At 39.1% G+C, this 18,724-nt stretch overlaps 1 protein-coding gene and 1 long non-coding RNA gene across 9 annotated transcripts in view; one reads left to right on the forward strand and one right to left on the reverse strand.

The window, feature by feature from the left end:
* Positions 1-18,724, reverse strand: part of impg1a (interphotoreceptor matrix proteoglycan 1a) — a 74,818-nt gene that overhangs the window by 2,164 nt on the left and 53,930 nt on the right. For all 8 annotated transcript variants that reach the window (XM_032543779.1, XM_032543782.1, XM_032543780.1 and 5 more), the window contains 3 exons: positions 13,456-13,675; positions 10,967-11,174; positions 4,314-4,396 (listed from right to left, as the gene is read on the reverse strand). In XM_032543779.1, the coding sequence (XP_032399670.1) occupies positions 4,357-4,396; positions 10,967-11,174; positions 13,456-13,675 (468 nt within the window). In that variant the 3' untranslated portion in view covers positions 4,314-4,356. The remainder of the gene's footprint in view (positions 1-4,313; positions 4,397-10,966; positions 11,175-13,455; positions 13,676-18,724) is intronic.
* On the forward strand, positions 5,400-18,452 carry LOC116706835 (uncharacterized). The gene is made up of 3 exons (XR_004336321.1): positions 5,400-5,413; positions 9,786-9,790; positions 18,364-18,452. It is a non-coding gene; the product is annotated as an uncharacterized LOC116706835 (long non-coding RNA).

The following is an 18,724-nucleotide window of genomic DNA, read 5'->3' on the forward strand; positions in this document are numbered from 1 at the left end:
AAAGGTATAACAAGTCATAGTATAGTATGTTAAAAAATGTAGAAAAAAGCATAGTATGGTCAGTCAAAAATATCATAAAAAGTCATAATATATTCTAGTATGTTGAAAAATTTCAAAAAAAGTCATATTATAGTAAGTGAAAAAAGTCATAAAAAGTCTTGCGTTATGTTGAAAAAAGTAAAAAAAAAAAAGTCATAGTATAGTAAGTGAAAAAAGTCATAAAAATTCATAGTATGTTATGTTGAAAGAAGTCATAAAAAAGTCACAGTATAGTATGTTGAAACCATTCATAAAAAGTCATAGTACGGTATGCCGAAAAAGTCAGAGTAGAGTAAGTGAAAAAAGTCATAAAGAAGTCAGTATAGTTTGATAAAAAAAATAAATAAAAAGTCATAAAGAAGTCAGTATAGTTTGATAAAAAAATAAATAAAAAGTCATAGTATAGTAAGTGACAAAAGTCAGAAAAAAGTCATGGTCTAGTTTGTTGAAAAAAAGTGATAAAACGTCATAGTAAAGCATGTCAAAAAAGAGAAAAAATATAGTGTGTTGAAAAAAGTCAGTAGTATTGAACGCTAAAGTCCAAAAAGTCATAATATATTATTTTGAAAAGAAGTCATAATATATAGTAAGGTATGCTTAAAAAAGGTCATCCAAAAAAAATGTCGAAAAAAGTAACAGTATAGTATGTTCTAAATGGTCAAGTCATAGTATAGTAAGTCATAATATAGTATGTCTTATAAAGAAATAAAAAAAATTCACAGTATGTTGAAAAAAGTTTTTTAAAAAATAATTAAAAAGTTTAAAAAAAGTCATGAAAAGTCATAGTATAGTGAGTCAAAAAAAGTCAGGAAAAAGTCATGGTCTAGTATGTTGAAAAAAAGTGATAAAACGTCATAGTAAAAGCTGTCAAAAAAATAAATATATATATATATATATATAGTGTGTTGAAAAAAGTCAGTAGTATAGAACGCTAAAGTCCAAAAAGTCATAATATATTATTTTGAAAAGAAGTCATATTAGAGTAAGGTATCCTTAAAAATGTCATCAAAAAAAAAGTCAAAATAGTAATAGTATAGTATGTTCTAAATGGTCAAGTCATAGTATAGTAAGTCATAGTATAGTATCCAAATTCTTTTTTTATTCATAGTTTAGTATATCAAAAAATGTAGAAATAAATCAGTCAAGAAAAAAAAAAAAGTCAAGGATGGTTTGCTGAAAAAAGTCATAACAAAGTCGTAGTATAGTATGTTGAAAAAAAGTCATAACAAAGTCGTAGTATAGTATGTTGAAAAAAGTCACAGTAGCTGCAGAAATCGTTGTTGCTGGAGTGTTTTTGTTGTTGTGTCCTGTGATTCCTCTCTTTGTTTGGGTGTGGAAACATTTCATTACAAGAAGGATTATGGGAAAAGGTTTCCCTTCCTCTGTATATGTAGTGAACATTTCTGTATATTGTCATCAAGACAAGTCTACTTTTGCTTAAATAAAAAATGTGATCGCAAAAAAAAAGTCATAGTATAGTATGTCAAAAAACGTCCTAACAAAGTCATAGTCGTCAATCAAAAATGTCATGGTATAGTATGTTGAAAAATGTATGGTGTCTGCATGTGGAGTTTTGTCTTCCCTCCCTCCCGTCTAGCCTCTCTATTTTTTTTGGTCTTGGGACGCGTTCCCAGCCTCAGTGTATTGTTTGTAATTTCTAAATGTATGAAAAAAAATTAAAAAGATTAATGGTTGAATAACTTCACAAAAAGTCCTAATACAGTGTGTCGAAAAAGATTCATAGTACAGTATAGTATGGTATGTCAAAAAAATTCACAAATACTCATAGTATAGTATGTCGTAAAAGATTTATAGTTTTATTTATTTATATACAAAAAAACAAATAAGTTTAGTACGCTGTAAAAAGTCATGGTATTGTATGTCATGTGTATAAGTATTGATAAAAATCATTGAAAAGTCAAAGTATAGTATGTTGAAAATTCATTAAAAAAATGAATGTATAGTATGTCAAAAAAGTTCTAAAAGTCACACTATAGTATGTCAAAAAAATAATAAAAACTTCATATTATAGTATGTTGAAAAGTCAAATAAAAAGTCCTGGTATAGTATGTTGAAAAAAGGAAAACAAAAAGTTGCAAGTATAGTTTGTTGACAAAAGTTAAATAAAAACTCATGTCATGGTATGTTAAGAAAATGTCTTAAGCAGTCAGTAGAATTTTGTCCATGGGTGTTTCTACATCTATTCATAGTTAGCTGTGGGAGGGAAAAATGTTCTTTCTACTTTCATGTCCTTGAACTCGAAGTTCCAACTGTGTTGAGTACCATAAATAAGCATGATCAAATGATCTGCAGTGCACTGACGAAATGACTCAGGGTTACATTAGCTTTTAACGCTGGCAATTAATTGGAATTAATTAAGTAGAAGTCCTTCAATTTCCTATAATTAGTGCCAAATTACATGGTACTTTCCTGGAACTCAAAGACTTATGAGAAACAGTGTCCTTCTTGTAAATGTGGATCCAAACTGCTGATTGCTCCCCTCAAACTGTTTAAGTGATCCTTTTACAGAGTTCGCCTCTTCAGCTTTAATGTTTTCAGCGGTTTAACTACTTAAGTCAACAGAGCAAAGCGGACAAAGACATAATATTTTAAGTTGATTTAGTTGCACAACAGCGTGGCTACTACGAAGAAAATAAAACAAAAAAAATAAAATTTAACAAGCTGATGTTTTAGTTTGGAGCAGAAGGAGAGGGAGAGGTCCTGAGCTTCCCTCGCAGCGCGGCAGCGTTTCAGACGCACAGACTGCAAAAATAATAGACAAAGCTTCCAGGCCTGAAAAGTGAAATTAAATCTGCTTTAAATCTGCATTCTACCAAACTGCCAGCCGGGGAAACTCCACCGGCTCCAACAAGAAGTCTGTTTCTAAAAAGTCTGCGAAAATGAGCCTACTTCTCTCTTGACTTATTAATCAATAAACATTTTCCTAATGCGTTGATGGTCTCAATCACTAGTTTCAATTAGTCTTCTTCAATACAGCATGATGTTGATTTAGTAAATGTTGGTCCCAGTTATTTTAAAATACACGATAAAGACAATGGATGCTTTAGGCCTGGTAATCAGGACCGAGGCTTAGCGATGCTAACCATGCTAACACTGTGGACATTTAACGGGACCTCAACTTGTTTTTGGCTGCTGTCCATGTTTTAATCTTTTATTTTTTGTTTAACAATTTTTATTGATTTTCCATAAACAATGTAGCATTTTCTACAGCACCAAATATGTACAAACAATATATGGCCGTGTTATGCAGAAATTAACCAACAGGCATGTTTTAATACTTGTAACGACAGAATTTCCCCGTCGTGGGATAAATAAAGTATAATCTAATCTAATCTAATCTAATCTAATCTAATCTAATCTTAAACTTTGACCTTCTCACTGTGTGTTAATTGGAATATTTTGGTCGCCTAAAAATTTCTTGTTCAGCAACCAAGTTACCTAGCTAGTGCTAGTGTTAGCTAGTAACTTAACCCTCGTGTTAACGCTATCTGTAAAGTGTCTCGAGAGAACTGTTGTTATGAATTGATAAAAAACCTTGAAAAAAAAAAATTCATCGCTTTTTCCCCACATTTTTGTCACTTTTTTAATGTTGTGTTTGCTGTTTAAAAAAAATAACATATTCTAATTAAAATATTTTTAATGTTGGCCTTTTTCAGTGTTTATTTCAACGGCCCATGTTTTGTGACAAAAAAAAGAAAGAGCTGAAAATGGGTCAATTTGACCCAAGGACAACATGAGGGTTAAAGGGGCGCTATGCAGTTTTGGTAATTGATGTCAAGGATGCTATGCCTACCTGCCTACTATCTTTATGGTCTATGTTTAGACCCCAAAAGAGGATCAGAGAGGAGCAGACTAATCACCATAGGGTTAGACAGGGACTCGGGACTAATCATAGTGTTTCTTGACATTCAGTCCTCGTCCATCCTTTGGGAGGTTTAATTAGTCACCCATCAGATCTCCATCTGCTTCAGACGCAGCGGCTCTGAGCCACTCTGGGTGGGAAGGATAACGGCCCGGTAATTTGTCCAAAGCAAAATGACCACAGGAAGATAATGACAGTTTTAGGTGTGGATTTAATCTCAAACTGCAAGTTTTTTCTCTGCAGCATCTGATTTTTTTTCATCATATTCAGCCCCAATTCATCCACTGAAGCCTTGCTGAGTGTGCACGATCTTTCCTCCAGCAGTAACACATGATTGCACATGTGGGACTTAACCAGAGCAACCTTGCTGCTGGCAACGAGCCCCTCTTACCTTTTGTGGTATTCTCTGGTGACGTCCAATCCCATTCTTTTTCTTAACTGGCAATGCCCGGGAGGGAGTAGCTGTCTTGGTATCTGTGAAAAAAGAAAAATGAAGGTGTGAAAATGAAACACACTGCACATGTACTGATGTGAGAAACTCCCGTAGTCTTTGTTTCTAGAAAAGTGATTCGGAGTGAAGATATCGCAGAAGACCTGCACATACGGCAAATGTGTTGAAATACAAAAGAGCAGGAAAAGCACATGGACTGAACCGGGAGTAGAAGACATTCGGCAGATTATTTTCAGATGAAAACACACAGATTGAGATATGATGCTATCTTGAGATCACTTATGTTTGTCTCTGTATTGTTTTTGGAAATGAAAGTATCATCACTGTTCCCAACTGATTTTAAAGTTGTTCATTCAGATTCATCCTTAAATTACGAAGCGGTCCCTTTTGCATCACCGAGTTAAAAAAACGAGCAAATGTTCAGCTCTTCAGACACATTTTACATCTTTATTTTCCATTTCAGGGGACATTTTGTTAACACTCAAAACGGTTTAGTGACTTCTGTCTCTGCAACACAAGGAAGGATGTGCTTTATATTTCTTAACTACTTAAACCAAGGGTCCATATTCTGTATCTATGTCTATACTGTCATTTTAATTTGTCAGGTATTCTGTACACACAGCAACGGGGGGTTACTTATTACATCAGAAGCAAGGGTTAAAATGATACATATGTTTCAAATGTATTTCTCTAGCAGCTTCTGCCAGTACGTTCTCATCACATCAGTGTAAAAATACAACATCCTAACACTTAAATGATAGTAGTGAGGATGGTTTGCCCAGTGTCATCAAACCAAAATGCACTCATTAGACCACAACGCGTTCATTAAGTAAAAATTAATCAGAATAAATCAATGAAGCTGATTTCATCATTTAATGGTCATTCCTAGATTAGTACATATTGTGCTAGATGTAGTATTACCGCATCAAAGGATGAAGATCAGTCTGCTGGAATTATTTTTAAAAAAAATCAAAAACATCTGTTAATGAAATCCATCCATCCATCCATCCATCCATCCATGGCCCAAACTTAAGTTTTTTGTCTACCACCCACCTTGTAGTTTACCACTGTTTTTTTGGCTGGTGAGCGAAGCAAATCTACTAGCCTCTTGCATATTTGACCAATTTTTGTAAGTTATAGATGGTGCTAATTTTGGACATCCATCATCCATCCATCCATCTGTCCATCCATCCATCCATCCATCCTCTTTCATTCAGCCTGCCAGTAAACTGTATTTAAGACGCTCTATGCATCCAGCATTGCACCCACACACTGCTGACAACTTTCACACTAACCGGGGCCAGAATCCAACCAGAACAAATTTTAGTAGGTAAGCCAGGTAAGAATGTGGCTGAAGGACAAAATCGTGACCAGGAGTAACAGGGCCACATGGAGAGCAAAGTGCAGGACAAAACCTGAACAACAACAACTGTGTTTTAGACATACAGTGGGGCTCGAAAGTTTGGGCACCCCTGGTAAATATTTGTATTAATGTGCACAAAGAAGCCAAGAAAAGATGGAAAAATCTCCAAAAGGCATCAAATGACAAAATAGACTTTGGCATTATATGTCATCAAGTGTGATTTTATTTCCATCATTTACACTTTCAAAATAACAAAACACCCAAAATGGCGTCTGCAAAAGTTTGGGCACCCTGCAGAGTTAATGCCTTGTTCTGCTACCTTTGGCAAGTATCACAGCTTGGAAACGCTTCTTGTAGCCAGCCAGGAGTCTTTTGATTCTTGTTTGAGGTATCTTCGCCCATTCTTCCTTCCAAAAAGTCTTCCAGTTCTTTGAGATTTCACGCACTGCTCTTTTAAGGTCTATCCATAGATTTTCAATTATGTTGAGGTCAGGAGATTGTGAAGGCCATGGCAAAACCTTCAGTTTACACCTCTTGATGTAATCCACGGTGGATTTTTAAGGGGGGGGTTTAGGATCTTTATTAATTTGTAGAAGCCCTCCTCTCTTTAACTTTAGCTTTTTTACAGATGGCATCAAGTTAGCGTCCAAAATGTGCTGAAATTTTATTGAATCCATTTTTCCTTCTACTCATGAAATGTTCCCTGTGCCACTGGCTGCAATACAACCCCACAGCATGATTGATCCAACACCATGCTTAACAGCTGGACAGAGGTTCAGTTCATTAAATTCTGTGCCCTTTCTTCTCCAAACGTACCTTTGCTCATTGCGGCCAAAAAGTTCTACTTTAACCTCCTCGGTCCACAGAACTTGTTTCCACAATCTATCAGGCTTATCTATATGTTCATTTGCAAACTTTAAACGCTGATTTTTGTGGTAAGGACGTAGAAGTTATTTTGAAAGTATAAAGGATGAAAATAAAATCTAAATTTTCTTTGACATATTACACAAATTTCTAATCTGTCATTTGATGCCTTTTGGAGATTTTTCCATCTTTTCTTGGCTTCTTTATGCACATTAATACAAATATTTACCTGGGGTGCCCAAACTTTGGAGCCCCACTGTACAGAGTCTCATAGGTTTTCCTCAGTGTGGTTTCAGGGAATCTTTTGATTTACAAGCCTCTATCTCACACCAAACTGATTAATTTGCCTCTTGCAGCAGCCCTACATGTTGTCAAGCAGCCAAATGATTAAAAGGAATGTGCAGCTCTGCAGTATTAACTGTTTAGGGTGTACTGCCTTTGTCTGTTTTCTCTGCCCTGTTCTTGGCTGGTCTGCAGGATTAGATCAAACAGGGTTCAGTGTTAATCAAGGGCGGCAAATCCAAGTTGACTGCAAACCCCAAGCCTCTTCAATCCCCCAGAGCAGACAGAAAAGCTGCTGCTACCTTAGATTTCTGAGAGGAGACAACAGCCTTAGCTTTTCAATTTATTGTCATTGTCAATTAATCTGTGGATTATTACCGAAAGCCCAATATGACGTCCTCAAATGTCTTGTTTTGTCCACAACTCAAAGCTATTCAGTTTACTGTCACAGAGGAGTGTAGAAACTACAACATATTCACATTTAATAAGCTGCAAATTAAGAGTTTTACCACAAAAAAAAGCTCAAACTAACTAATTACAAACTAATAACTTGATTATCAAAAGAATTGTTGAGTAAATAATCAATTAATCTTTGCAGCTCTACTGCAGTTTGTACATTTAATATTCATATGGAACAAAACCACTGAGACGAAAAATTACTTTACTGTATTCAGTTCCTCCAATACTGCAAACACATTCACAAACTACCCAGCAGTGATTCAAAGTCATTAAAATGAGCTCCATTTCTCTTAGCTGCAACATTTGGGTGGCATTAGCTCAGTCTGTAGGGAGTTGGGAACCCGAGGGTCGCTGGTTAAAGTCCCTGTACAGTGTGGATTGAAAGCTGGAGAGATGCCACTTCACCTCCTGAGCACTGCCAGGTACAGGAACAAGGAACCGTACTCCCCCAACCCCTCAGGGCGCTGTTCCAGCACTGGCAGCCCACTCACTCTCAAATCTCTCCATTTGTGCATGAATAGGTCCCGAGCATGTGTGTGTGTGTATTTCGGGCCTGTGTATGGTGATTACTGTGTGGTGATTACTAACTAAACAGAATGTAAATTGTAATTTACCCACTGGAGATCAATAAACAGTATAAATTAAAATAACATTTAAGTGGTGAACACATTAATGCACACATAATTATGCATAAAGAATATATTTACTTTTAGTACTTTAAGTATACAGTATATAGATGCTGATACTTTCGTTACTTATTAGGAATGCAGGACTTTTACTTGTAACAGAGTATTTCTACACTACGTTTACTTAAGTCAAGTCAAATCAAGTGATCTTCTTCCACCTCTGATCGTTGTTGCATAGGAGCTCACAGAAGAGTTCATGATTTTGGAATTCTCCTTTGTAGTTCCGGTAACATCCCATTACTGACCAGGGGCTAAATGGAAATTCAGAAAATGAGATTCTGTCTCAGAGCGCAACCCCATAAAGATAATACGGATGTAAAAATACCTCTAAAAATATCTTGCAAAGGTTGAGAAGATGGGAATGTAAGGTAAGAGAACTCTCAGAGGTGTTTTGTGTAGGGAGCTGCGGTGCTGAAGTCTAACAGGGTTGAAATTAGATTTTTTATGGCAGTAGAAGGGCAGCGACTGTGAGCCGGTAGTTAATATAAGAAACACTTTCTCTCAATTTAAAATCCACTTAGCATTGATTTATAGTGGTGAGGGCTGAGATGTGAGAGAGAGAGAGATTAGTCTGTATGTGAGTGTAAACATAGGAGGCAAACAAAAATCAGAGGAATGAACAAACAAAAGCACCGCGAACCTCATAAAACTAGTAGGTTTCTCTGCTGAACTCTAAATGTGTTCACACTGAAGTCAAATCTAAATTTAGGGTAAACAAACAGACACAAGAAATGAAGCAAAGACGTATCCTCGATGCCAAAATATTTCAGTATGAGCAAAAACTGTGATTATTCCAAAGCTCAGTCCACTTCAGGCCTGCAACCAGGGTTGGAAATACGCGAAGCTACGTGGAACTCAGCTCCCCCGAAAGCCTTGTTTGTGAAATCTAAAATAAATAATAATGTTATTGGTAAAGCACTTATCAATGTAAGCGTTTGCTCAGGCAACAATTTCTGATAATTTGTGTTTAATAAACACTAAATGCGTTGAGGCGCACTCAATGCATGTAACGTTTTGTCAACATTAGCGGCTCAGGGTTCATAATTATCCTGGGATGCAGTCCAGGTCTGTTCTGTTTAACAAAGTAAAGCCAAACTGTCACCTATCCACTGTGTGTTAGTATTTGTTACTGTTAAACAATTTGGTCAACGATTGCAGCGATGAATACCATTTCTTTGTTGTCCAAGGCTAAACATTCTCCGTGAATTGAAATGCACTGAGAATACATTTTTCCATGACACATCCATGTAAGCACATGTGTGGAGTATCCCCATCCCCAAAAATAGGGCTTACTGTCTTTTATTTTTTCAATGTCATCAATAAGTCCGCTAATTATTTTGTCAATTAATCATTGAGGAATGGACTTGAGGGATATGTTTACGACAGAGAAAAGATAAAATGTCCGGAATCTATACTGACAAAGGATAAAGTATTACAAACTATCAGGTCACCCTGTCAGCTAAACTTGAAACAGTCTTAGTTTTAAAAGAGTTAAAGCTCCCCACGAGGAAGTTCATTAACAGTCCCGGCAATTACTTTTAATGTAGTTAGCTTTATAATATATTGAATCTCCCGAGGACATAAGCGTCTGCGTGTAAACCGACACACAGTTAATGAACCACAAGATTAATTAAGCTTTTGAGCAGTATGAGCTTTTTGATGAATGGGCCGACATTTTAAAACTGAGACTGGAAATCTCTCAGCTGTTTATCAATACTAATCCCACTTTTAGGACAGAATTCAAGCTATTGTGAGTAGTTTATGTTGCCCCCATGAGGAATTCTAAGTAATGACAACAAAACTGTCACGCACAGCCTCCCCCCCCACCTCCTTTTCCTTCACACAGTTGCTAGTAGCCTAGGAGGACACAGAGGATTAAAAAAACACAATAGACTCTTCAGAAGAGGTCATTATCTTCACTCCAGTTTCTCCATTCTCCATTACAGAAAGAGCTGTGTGGAGCTGAAAGTCTTAATTACCTTCGTAGCAACTCCTTTGGCAACGGCTTGAATGTAACGGACGTTCGTTAATATCAAAAAGTTACACACTAAAGGTTGAAGTCCAGTTGAGACCAAAGATTTGCGATGAGGTGAGTTAAAACTTCTGCAGCATTCTGAAACCTGCTAGTTCACACCAATGAGATGAGGCTCTTTGGTCTAAACTGGGCTTTACTGTCATTAAAAGGGGGCTTACTAAAAATTAATTTTGGTAGTTTATAGAAAATTGAGCATCATCTGGCTGGTTACATAAAGTATGAAATCTGATCTTTCAGAAAAGCACTGTTTACATACAAAATTACTGAAAAATAAAAATCACATTTCATGCTGAAAGGTCAAATTAAATTAGCATTTCAAGAAGACCCCAAGTTTGAATGGAGCAGAAAGAAAGACATCAGTGTTACACCTGTTAACTGACAAACATAACAATACGCAACGTAGCCATCTTTTTTTAGCAAGCTGTCCATTATTTATTCCATTGTTGTTCCATTTTGCAGCAAATGCTTTTATGTTACAAGATTAATAAAGCATCACTAATTGATTTTTGTTGCAGCTGTAAACACAATAATGACCTTAAGAAGTTGTTATTTTGAACATTTAAAAAAAAAAAAGGCTGAAAAAGCAGCCTCCACTTTCAGTAAACTTTAACTCATCTATGGCACTGTTCATGATGTGTTTATAGGTTGTAAATAAATATAGCAATTTATCTGTTATTTGATAAGCCCAAATAACCACATTTGATAACCCAACGTTGAACGCTAAAGCCAAACCTTTTCTTGTCTATTGACATTGATCAGTGTCTCCACTTGTTAGCTTTAAAAAGGCTCCAAAGAATGTATTTTTTCTCTCTTAGCTCCAGTTTTCCTATTTTCCAATGGCTGTAGTTGGTGTTTGGAATCAAAACTCAACATCCTAACAATCCCTGTGTGTGTACTTATTTACCTGCACACGGCTCCGTGTCCAGGGACAATGTGACAGTCGCCTCCTTGGCAGTAGTCGGGCTGCAGGACACACAGACTCTGACAGGGCAGGCCGTCCACCGACAGGAAGCCCGGCTCGCACAGACACTGAGCCTCCTTCGTCCGGCCGTTCACCATGCAGCGAGAGAACTCTTCGCAGGCCAGGAACTTGCAGGCATCAGCCTGATCAGCTGCGAGGGAGAGAAGAAGAAGAAGATGAAGAAGGGGAAAACATTAGTATTCATGAAGTGTGTCCCCGCTGCTCTCCTCCTCTCTCCAGGAGGTGCTGAGGAATGTTTGATTTTAATGAGATCCTCTGCTTCTGGTCTGCATTGAAATGTTAAGATTTAGCCTCAAGCGTGGGTGGTTTCCGAGACTAAACGTCAGATACACTTGGGGGAAATCTGCACGTTTGGATGAAATGTCCGCCATGTGATGCCATGGCGTGTGATCAGCATGTAATTGTAAATCACACATACATACATACATACATACATACATACATACATCCCTATGTATTTAGTCAAATGTATTGTATACCTCTGCTGGTGTTTATGTACTGCCCCCTGCACCAACCTTTGGGGCTGGCTAAAACCTCTTTGGGGGGCGAGGGGGCAAACGTTCCACTAGGCAGGAAAAACCCTGGCTTTTATACTCTAGGGGCCCTATTTTAACGATCTGAGCAAGTGGCGTGCGCCGGGCGCATGGTTCTAAAAGGGTTGCATTTAGTGTCTTCATTAATCATAAGTGTGTTCTGGGCGTAACATGCAATCAACTAATCAGAGGTCCTCTCCAATTGCCTTTAACAGCCAGGTGTGTTTGGACCTTGGAGCATTGCTATTATGATGGCGGATTTGCACCATAATATTTTTATTTGGAATCTTTTGCATGTTTGTGTGCTGCTGAGCGTCCATGTGTGTGTAACAAGCATAGTGTGCATGTGCTGTGCATAAGCCTAGTTACTTTTTACAAAAGTACTGTCAAAATAACAATTAAATGCTGCGCTATTGACTTCAGACCAGGTTTTTGTTGGTATATTGTGTGATCACTTCCCGCTGCCTCAAAACAGCAATACGCCAAGAATGCACCTAAACACACCTCCCTGTAATACCCAGCACGCCCATGGGCGCAGCGATGGGTGCAGGTGCATTTTTTATTTAAACGCCGTGGGCGCTAGACGCTCTTAAAATAGCAAAAGACACTTGCGTCGGGCTTTGTGCTGCGCTGCACTGGGTGCAAGAAAGGACCCTCTGTGTTTGTATGTGGAAGGACAATCTGTAGTTTGAGCAACAGGCCCAGCAGCAAACCTCCATGTGCCATGTTTTGCGTCACTTGGTAGTTTTTCTGCTGGCCTGTGAGTAGGGACATCTGGGCACCGAGGGTATTTTAACATAGTTCATTTACACATAGTACCAACATTATTATAGTACAAAGTTGGTTGAATATCGGAAAAGTATCCCTTTAACAATAAATCACTCTAAAACCGACATTGTGCTTATCTAAGTTAATTCTTTCTGAATATACTCAAATGATGGACTTTTAATAGAGTATGTTATTTTGTACTCATAAGAGTAGATGTGTGAGGCATGTACAGTACGACTGGGTGTGTATTAGAGCATTGAGTGTATTTTATTGCCACCGGCCAATTATATGACACAAGTTGACTTTCTGCAAAAACATGATCCCCAACCCCACGCCTCAGCTCACTTCTCATCTTCATTGTTATTATTCTAGCCCTGTAATGTTCTGTACAATCCCACTGAGGATTGGTGGATTTGACATATAGACCTCATTACTGAGTCTATTTGAGTGTGTTTGTGATCTGTGCTCTCAGCCTGAATCTCATCCGTGGCCAATATTACAATACAAAGCTTATATACAAACAAAGAAGGAGCCCCAATATAACAATGACTTATTATGAGATGCTAGTTTACGTGCTCACACAAACAGATATCATAAAGCACATCACTGTACTGCAGAAAAATGAATGAGGAACTTAAAGGTTTCTCCCCCCCCATATTGTTGAGTCATAAAGATATGATTGTATGCAATAAGTAGGGGTGGGGCTAGAAGGGAGGGCACGGGTCGGCACCAGCCCTCCTAGCCCCGCCCCTGCTTATTTCATACAATCATCTATATAATATATAATCATCTATATAACTTAACAATATGGGGGGAAAAAAACCTTTACGTTCCTTATTCATTTCAGTCTTGAAAACTAGGACATGCAAAGAGTATAACTTAAATTTACTGAGCAAGCCACTTGTTTATTTTTTTAAAGATTATTTTTTTGGGCATTTCCACCTTTAAGCTAGGTGAGAAAGCTGACGGGGGGGGGGGGGAAGACACGCAGGAAATCGTCACAGGTTGGACTCTGCGTCAAAGTATAAACCTCTATGTATATGTGCACCTGCTCTACCCTGAACCAACCCGGCCACAGCTAGCCACTTATGACCAAATGTGTATTTGTACCTGGTTCAACATCCAGAGAGTGGGTGTCGATCTCGATGTGCAGGTTCTGGGAGGCGGCGAAGCAGAACTCCTCCAGGGCGCAGTGCACGGCGCTGGTGATGTTGTACGGCACCGACTTGGCAAACTTCATCCTGCTGTTGACGACCACGCTGCCCTTCCTGAAGTTAAGAATCTCCAGTTTCTTGAAGCCCGTCAGGTTTGCCTGCAAGAACGGCATCAGCTGGAGGCAGAAGCACAGAGAGGATCATCACTTTGGTGTCCATTTCTGTCATTTTGAAAACTAGTCTCACATTGCCAGACCTTCCTGAACAGCGCTGTGGAGGAAGGTCTGGATAGTCCACACATCATTCCCGTATGGAAGAAAAATGTGCTCTGGTTTATTAAACCAATCACAATCGTCTTCGTCTGTGCTAAGCTGCGGACGGAGCCACGGTGCCGCTGCAAAATAGCCACGGGAAGGAACTGATTTTGGTGGAAAATGTGTTCTTTCAAAAGTAGTTGTAGTTGTGCAACAGAAAACTCAGACTGAACAGTCTAGCTAGCTGTCTGGATTTACCCTGCAGAGATCTGAGAGCAGTTAACCATAGTCCTCAAAAATCCACCAGAGGTTAGAACCTCAACACAAAGACAGAGGGAGATAACGGAAATGAAAGACATCTGAAATTCCCACCGGCACCGAAGCAATCCCGGAAATGAAAAGTTGTTATGGGCTATTGTGAAACGGACCGTTAGTGGCACACCGGGTATCCCTCAAAGGGAAGACGGTGTTGACATTTGACAGTTCATTTTTGATTGGGCTGGGACAATATGCTTTTGTCCCAATTCAATTCTTTCACGATACATGGGGGCCGATTGGATTTGTATTGCAATTTTCATTCATTGGGATTCCGTAGTACTGAGTGTGGCCATTTTTTTTCTAAGAAGACTGCATTTCACGTCAGTCAGTCAGTCAGGTCAGTCATTTATTTACTTTGTAAAGAACATAATACCGATTTTCTGCTTTTGCTCTGTTTTGCTGGCAACAGATATAAATCATTGTAAAAAAAAAAATTGTATGTTGATTTTGTAGTGGCGGCCCGCCATGGCAAAATTTCTGCCGCCACGGTATCAGAAATATGGCAACACGCGGGTGCAATCCCGTGAAACTGTCGCGTTCGTGCTGGTCACACGCCCGCTGCAAGAGCTGAATTTTGTTTAACTTTTCCCTATGCGAGCGACACAACGAGCAAATCCATGAACAAGAGACGGATTGTTGCCAGTTATCAGGACAGAGACAGCGGGGCTTCTGCTTGTCAGAGCATCGACACAAGACTGGAGTCATTGGTAAGGTCCGCAATTATGACTATGCTAATTCAGCTAACTTTAGCTATCAACAATAACAGTCCGTGGTTAGGAAAGAAAGGATTACCACTATTTGTTATAAATCGACCCGCAACAAGGGAAATATGATACCACAGTCAGCTGATCTCATTCAGCTGTACAGCAGGGACACAGTAGTGCACAGAATCCCCATGGTTACCACACATGGATCGCCTTGCGTTTATTCGCGGAGCGTTGTCCTTCACATGAGGAGCGCAGTGACACCCCCCGAGAAATAAAATACAAGAATAAAATTCACTTTCCACTTCATCTCTTTTGTCTAAACAAGCTGAAGTCATAAATAAGTCGATGCTTCCCCTGTTTCCCCCGGTTGTTTTTTATGCCGCAGATTTAGAGATACAATCAGATTCTGTATTACATCAGTAAATCTCACGTGAAGGCCTGAAATGTGTTCCTAAACAACAGATTTATTCAGCTTGTTGTAGAAGTAGGTAGTTCTGGTATTTCCCTGACTTGAATTAAGTGTTTTTTTTGTTAATTCTACAGTTGTAAAGACAGAATGGCTTTGAAATCATACAATTATCAAAAGGCAAAGCTGCTTAAGTTAATCCTCAGTGAGCCAGATGTCAAAGAAGCAAACTTTATCTGCAGATGTCAGGACAGAGATACAAGTAATGTTTTCAAGCGTAGCATTAGCAACGTCTTTTTTGGGGGGTGAACTGTCCCTTTAAACCAGAAAACAATCCGAGGACACGAAAAGCCGCACAATCCACTAAATGTTGCGATTTTAATAGTGGATTAGAAAGTATAATGACTCACATTTATAGAGGCAGAAATAGGGAAAATGTCAGAAAACGGTAAAAAAAAAAAAAAAAAATGTGGATCAGTGTTTCCAAAAGCCCAAGATGATGTCCTCAAATGTCTTGTTTTATCAAAATAGTTGATAACTTTGTCACTCTGTTTATTCTCCCTTTCGTCTTAATTTTTCAGTTTTGTGCCACCCTGGTAAAGAAAAAACTGCTGCCACAGGGATATTGGCAACACAGATATAAATGTGAGATTAAAAAATTAATGATTTAATTAAAAAATTGTCAGATTTAAATGTTGGGTTAATGTGTCGGGCTAGGCCGGGCCCGGCTTGGGTAGGGTCAGCCTTGATTTTTTTAGGGCCCGATCTCCAGTAAGTTCTAGTTTGTGTCTGTCTATCTCTCTGTCTGCCTGTCTCTCTCTCTGTCTGCCTGTCTGTCTGCCTGTCTCTCTGTCTGCCTGTCTCTCTCTCTGTCTGCCTGTCTGTCTGCCTGTCTCTCTGTCTGCCTGTCTCCTCTCTGTCTGCCTGTCTCTCTCTCTGTCTGCCTGTCTGTCTGCCTGTCTGTCTGTCTGCCTGTCTGTCTGCCTGTCTCTCTGTCTGCCTGTCTCTCTGTCTGCCTGTCTGTCTGCCTGTCTCTCTGTCTGCCTGTCTCTCTCTCTGTCTGCCTGTCTCTCTGTCTGCCTGTCTCTCTGTCTGCCTCCCAGTCCGTGTGCGTGCGTACCAGCGTGTCTGGAAACGATAAATTTATAACCAGCACTGGCAGCGACTGCCACTGATGTGATTATGCTGTTTACCGAGGAGATGTCATTACGCTGCTCACGACCGACAGCGGCTTCACTTTGTTTCACTTTATTTCTTCTGTCAAGGTCATCACCACAAACTAGATACCGCGACAACAAATAAAGATTTTTCAAAATTCAGTTAAACCCTCCAAAAGCCTCGCTGCATCTCTGCACAGCACACAATTAAACACAAATTCTCTGAATCCCATTTGGCCGAGCGTAAATACCTCTATTGATGCAGTAAACAAAACTCCGCAATGTGGGTCTCTTAAGGATTTGGAACAATTTATAGTCCTGAGCCAATATATTGTATTTATGTGATAATTACTGTGTTGTTTCAGTGTTTAATTCTTTCACTGCTGTCAGCGGTAAACAGCAGCAGACCCAAGGACACAGAGAGAGAGAGCGAGAGAGGGGGGGGGAGACAGAGCAAGGGAGAGAAAGAGAGACAGAGAGAGGGTGAGAGAGAGAAAGCAGGGGAGAGAGACTAATAGAGTGAGAGAGAGTGAGAGAGAAGGGGAGAGAGAGAGAGAGAGAGACAGAGAGGGAGAGAGTGAGAATGAGAGGAAGAGAGACAGAAAGTGATTGACTTTTTAGATTTTTTTTTTAAACATTTCTTTTTCAATAAATAAGACGTTTTACATATTTTCACCAAAATACCATGTCTTCACAAATGCTCAAAAATAGAATAAATATACATATGAACCATATACTATCATAGAGAGACCTTTATCCTCCTGCACTGAACACACAGTCGTGGTGAAACACCACTGGTCTACAAACTCCTGCATGTCCTTCATCGGAGAGAGGAACCTGAAGTCCACTCTCCCCCTGTCTGTCACCAGAGACACCAACATGTCTGTCAGCTCTCGTCCGGACACATTGTCCATCTGTTTTTTTTCTGCTTTAATAAATCAACAGTTCAACAATTGCTACTTCTTTGTATTACGTTTCTTGTATCCAGCACCAAAAATAAACAGACAGACAGACAGAGAGAGATAGAGAGAAAGAGAGAGAGAAAGAGAGACAGAGGGAGAGAGAGAGAGTTCAATTTTTGACCAGGAGGGACAACAACTTCATGGTTGATGGGAAGACAACACAAGGGTTAAAGCTATAGTAAAGAACTATTTTGAGTCGATACAGAGCCAGTGTTTTACCTGGCTTTGTGGAAGACGTTTTAGGCGTCCTTCAAGAAAAAAAGCAATTCCGTCTATACATTAAGTGTCTATTTGTGGGGTATTGCACCTCTTTGTAGTTGTGTTGTGTCTATTGTTTGTCATTTTGTTTCCTTTGGGGTTGTTTTGGGTCTCTGTGGTCTCTGTGGCGTCGGTTTGCATTCCTTTGTTGTAGTTTTGCGTCTCTTTTTCATAGTTTTAGAGCGTTATTATGTGCTGAAATCACGGCAAAGACAAACACGGTTAACCATTGGTGTGGCTTTTCCTACTTGGAGAGGGCGCTACGACTGCTATCTCATTGTGCAATCATGTGTTACATAATGACAATAACGCTGAACCCTTGAGATGAAGTGAAGGCCAATAATGCGAGGACATTTCTCAGGTCCATTTTCCTTCTATGCGTACACGTTACACAGGCGGGGGAGGAAATGATGAGGCTTACACAACGGCCACTTACCACAGAAAGAAGCAAACATAGGCTGAGTTAAAAACGTTTAAAACAAAACTAATGCGATTATGTTACGTTATTAAATGACTCACTGGTGAAGCTAGCCTAATGTACCCAGGCAGGAAGCAGAAACAAGTGCTCACTGAAGGGTTCGAAGACCAGGATGTGAATCATATATTATGGCAGGGGTGTCAAACTCATTCTCACTAAGAGCAGCTCTGGAAAATATCTAAATATCTTTGACCGTATTACTGCATGTTGCTTTTTTGGGGTCATTTTTCGTTGCTTTCTCCTACACTTTGTCGCTTTTTGGTGACTTTTGTAGCATTTTTGATGACAAAAAGCCCTACAAAAGTCTGCAGAAATGTTCCTGAGCCATCATAGAGTTTAGCAAATCAAGCAAAACAATGATTATTTTTTTAAAGTAGGCTACGACACAGCTGACTCACAGCAACCTGTTTTACTGAGAGTACTTAGGACAGAAGGATTGCTTTGTGACCGGGCGCCGGTATGAATGGCCAATTTGGTTTTCATATAGTACATACTGTATAGTCTAAACTGTCAATCCTGTCAGATGTCTCTTCAGTTCATACACTTACAGAGAGATTGGTAGAGTCTTAGAGATTTTTTTCTGTAATGACCCGTCTGGGGAGTTTGTGGATACATAACAAACTCAAAGAAGAAGGACATGAATCAAATACATATGCATATTCCTTTTGTACATCACTGCACTGGG

Source organism: Etheostoma spectabile, chromosome 18, assembly GCF_008692095.1.
Source record: "Etheostoma spectabile isolate EspeVRDwgs_2016 chromosome 18, UIUC_Espe_1.0, whole genome shotgun sequence".
Classification (NCBI taxonomy): domain Eukaryota; kingdom Metazoa; phylum Chordata; class Actinopteri; order Perciformes; family Percidae; genus Etheostoma; species Etheostoma spectabile.